General features: G+C 35.6%; 1 protein-coding gene across 1 annotated transcript; it reads right to left on the minus strand.

Moving 5' to 3' along the window:
- Positions 1–5,558: 5,558 nt before the first annotated feature.
- On the minus strand, positions 5,559–6,497 carry LOC116865355 (olfactory receptor 52A1-like). The gene has a single exon (XM_032853625.1). The coding sequence runs from the start codon at positions 6,495–6,497 to the stop codon at positions 5,559–5,561; it is 939 nt and encodes a 312-aa protein (XP_032709516.1).
- Between the last annotated feature and the right edge of the window lie 933 nt (positions 6,498–7,430).

Genomic DNA, 7,430 nt, shown 5'->3' on the forward strand with positions numbered 1-7,430 from the left:
CATAAAATTATATTCATCCTAGAAAAAATAATGGTACAGATTGAGGGCATTGTGTGCTGGGTCAGTTCACACTGGCTTAGGAGAGATCATTGTGTGCATCTCTTCCCAGTTCTGGAACCAGTGATGTCATATAGTTGTTTGAAATCAGCCATAACTGGAGAAGTTGCACCAGAAAAAGAAACAAACAATGTATATCTAGGTGCCAATTACCCAACAGAGTAACAACACGTGGGTTCAAAATAAAATAAAATGTTTTCAGAGAAAATAAAATGAGTAATTTTCAGATGGAATATGAAGTATGCTGAGGTGTGGTCAGCAGGTTCATGAACACTGTATAGTACTGTTTATAAAGTCTACAATGTAGACTTATTGAGTGAATGCAAAGGTGCTTTTGGAATCGTGCAAAAAAAAAGCTTAAACCTCATAGACTCATAATATTATATATGTTAGGGACAAAAATCTTGTTAGAGACTATTTGGTAAAACCCATTAGGACTCTAGGGGAATAAGACGTTTTAGAGAGAGTACAACTCCTTATTTCTGGCAGATATAGTTCCTTAACTCTCCCAATATATAAAATAGAAATAATTACCTTTGTAAGCATTTTAATGGAGCTTTATCTCTCCAGGAAATGCAATAGAAAATACAGAAATAAAATTTTTAGAAGAAGCTCTTATTTCTACATGTCATCCAGAGAAACTCAGAAATAAAACACTTAAGCTTTCAAAATAACAGATTTTTAACAGATTTAAAATTTTTAAACAGATTTAACAGATTTAAAAACCCAAGTTGAGGGGTGCCTGGGTGGCTCAGTGGGTTAAAGCCTCTGCCTTCAGCTCAGGTCATGATCCCAGGGTCCTGAGATCGAGCCCCGCATCAGGCTCTCTACTCAGCAGGGAGTCTGCTTCTCCCTCTCTCTCTGCCTGCCTCTCTGCCTATTTGTAATCTCTGTCTGTCAAATAAATAAATAAAATATTTTTAAAAATCCAAGTTTAATAGTTTTTACTATGATGATTGATAAAATCAATCAAGTGAGAAGAAGTAAGTGTACATAAAAAATGGAAAATACAAAATAAAAGGAGACTGGCCATGATTATATTATTTGTGAAATGTCTGGATTAAGATGGGAGTCCTTACAACACAGAGAGGGGACAGATCATTTAAAAGCTTGTGTGGCCAGAGTTTTGTGCTATCGGGTACCAAGAGTAGACTTGGGTACATGCAGTGGAATTTCACTCAAACATAAAAAAGTGAATTTCTGATTAATGCTACAACATGGATGAACCTCAAAAACTTCATACTATATGGAAGAAGCTAGACACAAGATACCATATAACTTATGATCTACAACTTGAAATGTATATATATATTTATAAGAATTAGCATCTTAACAATATTGAGATTAACAATTAACAATAAATTAACAATATTGAGATTTTCAATCCCAGAACATGGTATAGGTTTCTATTTCTTTATTGTTTGCTTTCTCTCAACAATGTTTTGTAATTTTCATTAGAGAACCCTTGCAAGTCTGACTAATAGAGGTTCTCAACGATTTTAGGAACTACACATAAAAGTAGTAGATGGAAGACAAAACATCATTTCTTTCAAGTTTTTATTTAAAATTCTAGTTAGTTAACATATAGTACAATATTTGTTTCAGGAGTAGAATTTAATGATTCATCACTTACATAAAACACCCACTGCTCATCTTAAGTGTTCTCCTTAATGCCCATCCCCCATTTAGCCTGTCCCCCACTGACCTCTCCTCCAGCCATGTTCAGTTTGTTCTCTATAGTTAAGAGTCTCTCATATGGTTTGCCTCCCTATGTTATACTATTTAAATGTAAGTATACACTTCAGTATGAAGGCCAAATGGACCTGCTAACTAAATCCCAAATGTGGCTGATTTACTCATCAAGTGTCAGAATGGCATCCCTACCCTGGAGTAGGAACTACTCCAGGAAGGTCAACTCAAGAAGCCTGCAGCTTAGGGGATGTTCTCTACAGAGGAGAAGGGAGGAGATAGTCAAATGTTGCAAGTTATTCTTCCCAAATTGAATATTTAGATAAGGAACCGCAAAAAGCCAGAAGAATCAATGCATTATTACTCCCTCACCTGAAAGCCAATTCTGGGAGCAAGAGTCAACTCCCAAACCTGAGGGGTCAAAACTCACCATAATAAAGACCTCTTTCATTGTCTGAAATGATTACTTGGGAAATATCCACGGCATAATCAAGGGCTCTTGTGAAGTCCTGAAGAAAAAGTCCTTGAAAATATTAATTCAATATTTATTCCCCAGATTTTAAATGGAAGATGAAAAATATCAGGCATGATCAAAGGAACAATAAAGTGCTTCATAAAAGGATATACTAATGGAAAAGCCAATAAGTCTTCTTTAAGTGCTAATTGTTAAGAAAATCATATTTTAGCTATGAAGTTAAAAATGTCAACCATAACCAGTGTTCTTGAAAATTCAGCCAAACAAGTTATTTTGGTCATTGTTGAAATTAATGCAATCCCCTTGAAGATTAATTTTGAAATTTCTAGAAATCATTAAAATTACCTTTTACAAAATACCTTTGTATTTTTATTTTTCAAGCAGTTTTATGTTTAAGAATTTATCCTCTAATTGTCCTGGCCTATGTATGGGAGGATAGAGTCCTGGTTTTCCTTTTCTTCTTACAAAGATCAATTTTTCCCCCTCTTTTCCATTTTTAAGTCTTAACTTGGAACTGGTGCTGGTAATTTAAAAACCAAAAATAACTGAATAATCTAGACTCTAAGCTAGATATTTTATGAAATATTATAACAATTGAATATGGTGGAAATATCTCCTACTTTCACATTCTGCCTCTAGGTTGGTCTTATATCATACATATTTTCAGGAAAACTGCCAGAAGTAGTGATTTGGGGCATACTTCAAAATTCCACAAATAAGCTTAGAATTAAAGTGAACTATGCAAAGTTGATCTGCTGCCTATTTTTGTATAGCTCAGTAGCTAAGAGGAATGGTTTTTACAGATGAATTTTTGAAATCAGTTTGATGGTAGGGAAAATCTAACTTTCAGCCACACTTTAGCAGAATGTTATCCCCTAGAACATTCTTCTAATTGGTAGACTTTCATTACAGAAAACTAACAAGTGTGTTTACTATTAGTAGTATTGCCCATTATAAATGATACATCATTACATAGAATTTCACCAAAATTTTTGTGGAAATATGCTTTGTCTCTTTTTAGCTAAATACCTAAAAAATACTCTTTAATTGCCTCTTTGCCCCCATGGTCCAAGCTATTTAATTGGCCCTTTTCATAAAAGTTTGTTGAACTATTGCTAGAACATTAAGAAATTACCTCTGAGACTCTTAATCACAGGAAAAAAAAACAGGGTTACTGGAGTGGTGGGGGGTGGGGAGGTGGGTAACTGGGTGGTGGACATTAAAGAAGTCATGTGATGTAATGAGACTGATCGTGATGTAAATAAGATTGATGAATCACTGAACTCCAGAGATTAATAATACATTATATGTTACTTAATTGAATTTAAATTGAGAAGAAGAAAAAAAGAAATAATCTCGGATTTTTTTAGTTTCTTTTATTTCAAAGACACTGTTATCAAAGAAAGCAGCCATTACTGGTAATCCAATCTAATCCTATCTAAATAAATACTGACATTTAACAGCCTCAAAAGATGCCTCAGGATAACCTCTGCATTTATAGAGTAATTATCTTCAGCAGTCATCTGATAAAGTCCAGTCCATAAAACAAGCCAGAGTACCCACACCCATGTGACATGCAAGAATCTAGAATTTTTACATATACATTGGTTTTAATGTCATAAATCAAAGCATGGAGAGCTGTACACATGCAAATATTTTCCATAATCTTTAAAAAGGTGATCTATGAGCTGAGGTTTTCAAGAATAACCCACAAGCCATAAGTTCTTGAGCCACTAATTTAGACAGAACACTCTATATATTCATTAATACAATAGTCTCGAGTGATTAAAAAGCATAATGTTTTATGTCCACTGAGAAGATATGCTGCCAAATGCCAAGTAGGTACACACACACACACACACACACACACACACACACCTTTCTTATAGTAAAAACTCACCCATGACATATGATAACTTTCAGAATAAAGTTCAACAAGTTGGCATGGTGTCCACAATCACTCTTGCTATTTGTATTTGTCTTATCTGTACAAATTGTACATTACACTGAAAAAAAACCCTGCAGTTTCTTGATTCTCTGTTTAATCTCCAATATCATCTGCTTGTCACGAATGCCTTACCTGCTTAGCCATTCATTTGTCTTTCCTTAAGAATCAGATGCCTTGCAGAGAAAAACAAGTACTATAGGAGTTCATTCATATGTGGAGCTTAAGAAACCAAACAAGTGAAGGGAAAAAATAGGACAGAGGTAACTCAGGAAAGAGAATTTTAACAACAAAGAACAAACTGATGGTTACCAGAAGGGAGGTGGGTGTGGGGGATGGGTGAAATAGCTGATAGGCAATAAGGAGTATACTTGCTGAGATGAGCACACAGTGATGTATACAAGTGTTGAATACCATATTGTACACCTGAAGCTAACATAACACTGTATGTTAAATAACTGGAATTAAAATTAAAAAAAAAGAAAAATCAGACTCCTATTAAAAAGACAAAGAAAATAAAAGTAGCTCTACAGACTGCTGTCTTCAGTTGAATTTCAGTGCTTCACTCTCTTTGCTAACCCACATTCTATTGGTACCTCTACCACTTTTCTCTCATTTTCCTCTCTCTGTCTCTTTCTCCTGGAAATGTAAAACTATGGTAGCTATAAAATCAAAACCAGAAACACTGTCAAATTTACCATTATGCTTCTATTCTTCACTATAGCATCTATAATATTGTAGGTTTTTTATAACACTTGATCAATTAATAAAGAAGTAATGGTGAGAGTGCAGAACTCTCGAGAGTGCTCAGGATTTTTGCATCTTAATGCCTTGAATGACACCATAAAGGTTGAAATTTGAAGACTATGTCTAATTAGATATATATAGTTTTTACTTCTTTGTTTGGGATTTTTGTTTGTTTGAATAAAAAAAAAAAAAAACTTCCTCTCCTTTTTTTGAAGATGATTGGGATGGTTGAGGAACAAACAGAATCAATGATTTATTTTCACTGACCTGGAAAGTCACAAACCATGAGTCATGGGTGCATTTAATTCATTGAGAGATTTGTGTTTGTTAATCCTTCTGGAGAAGGATACTTAAAGGAGAAAGTTTAATCAATAATTAAAAATGAAGAAAAAAGGAACTAATATATTTTGTTTTTTCTACATTACTCATTCTCATTTCCCAGTAAGATCTAAACCCTATGACCAATAGGTATCATGGACTATGATGTGAAAACCATCTAAAAGGCAGGAAAATTTCACAAAAGAATTAAATTGAAAACTCAAACATCACACTTAACATGCATTTTTGCTGTTTTATTTAATTTTGAGAGATAATTACTTACTATTGTATAAAGGGAAAGACTGCAGGTATTAATCACATTGGATTTTATGAACACAACATCTTTACCACATGAATGCGGATCTGCTTGGTCTTGGCACCATATACAAGAGGATTGAGAAATGGGGGGACCAGCAAGTAGAGGCTAGAAAAGAGGATATGGATATAAGGGGGAATATGAGCACCGAACCTATGTGTGAAGAAGGAGAAGAAGGCAAGGAAGTAGAGCTGGAGGAAGACACAGATGTGGGCGATGCAGGTATTGAATGCTTTCCACCGAGCCTCCTTCTGAGGCAAACGGAAAACTGTGATAAATATTTGTATGTAGGACAAAGTGATGAAGGTGAGGTCGAATCCCGCAACAGCAAATGCCACAAACAGGCCATAGATTTTGTTGACCCGCACATTTTCTGCAGCCAGTTTCACGATGGCCATATGTTCACAGTAGGAATGGGAGATGATGGTTGTATGGTAAAACTGAAACCGACACTTTATCAGGACTAAAGATGGGGTTGCTAGAATGGCAGCCCTAAGTGTTACCACAGCCCCTATATGGGTGACCAGCTGGTGGGTGAAGATGGCTCCATGTCTTAGTGGATAGCAGATGGCCACATAACGGTCCATAGCCATGGCCAGGAGGATGCCTGACTCGATGCACTCAAACATGTGGATGAGTCCCATTTGAAGCAAACAAGAGTCAAAATAAATCTCTGGCACATGAAACCAGAAAATGCCAAGCATCTTAGGCACAATGCTTGTGCCAAGTACAATATCTGTGACTCCTAGCATGCCTAGGAAAATATACATGGGTTCATGGAGGCTACGCTCTGAAATGATGATGATCAGAAGCACAGAATTTCCAATCAAAGCAAAGAGATACATGGCACAGAATGGAATCCCGATCCAGCACTGCACAGACTCTAGGCCTGGGATCCCTATTAGGGTCAACACAGAAGGCATGAAGACTGTAATATTGGAGATGGACATAATGTCTTTGGGTCTCCAGAAACAAATGAGAGGAGTATCTCAGTCAGTGGTACTCTTCTTCTCTACTCCTTTTTTTATCCAAAGTCGTCATAGTGAGTCTCTCTGATTCTGGCCAAAATATAAGCTCATATCATCCATTTCACCTATATTGTTAATGGAAAAAAGACTGGCCATTGATGCATATCACTGTTTTGAGGGAGGACATCCCAAAACACTAGTTTATAATAAGAGGTGCTTTGCATGGAAGGGCAAATGCATTAGAACCACCAGATCATTTGAATAAGGGAATCAACTTTTGCCCTTTCTGTTATATCTTTCTGGATCTGTGGACAAATAATAGTGTTTGCTTATTTTGTTTGCAAATTGTACATTAATCTGATTTTCATAAATCTCTCCCTACCCCAAATTGCAGCTAATCCTTAGGGCTTTATTTTTCTCTCCACTGTCACTGAGTCAGGAAGTGATAGTTTAGACAAGCAATTAATCAGAGTCTAACATGTATACTGGTATCAAAAGCTTCTTATGAAAGAGAGGAATAATAGAAATGGCTCTACCCAAAAGCATAACATACTTAGATATCTATATCTATATTACACATCTACATAAGAATGGAAGTCCATTCAAAAGAATGTGAGGTAGAGCTTGAGAAAAAATGATTCAAATCCTAGTAATTTTTACAGCCTGGATCAAAGTTCCATGCTATTTTTTTTCCATTATTAGTAAAACTATATTTTATTTTGTCTTTATTACTAACATGGGATTCCTTAAAATGAGCAGAAATACTTAAAATAGCAGAAATTCTGTAACACCCATTTCAGAATACCTAGAGGCAAGAAATATCTAGGAGGCAAGGAAATCCTGAACAACAGTGTGGAGGCGAGTGGACTTGTCCTTGCTTCCCATAGGACATAGGTAAATGGGTAGCTTAGCCAG

The sequence above is a fragment of the Lontra canadensis genome, unplaced genomic scaffold (assembly GCF_010015895.1).
Source record: "Lontra canadensis isolate GAN:19392208 unplaced genomic scaffold, GSC_riverotter_1.0 scaffold7, whole genome shotgun sequence".
NCBI lineage: Eukaryota > Metazoa > Chordata > Mammalia > Carnivora > Mustelidae > Lontra > Lontra canadensis.

What these genes read in the sequence shown, in the direction of transcription:
- LOC116865355 (XM_032853625.1), bottom strand. Translation starts at nt 6,497, where the DNA reads ATGTCCATCTCCAATATTACAGTCTTCATGCCTTCTGTGTTGACCCTA.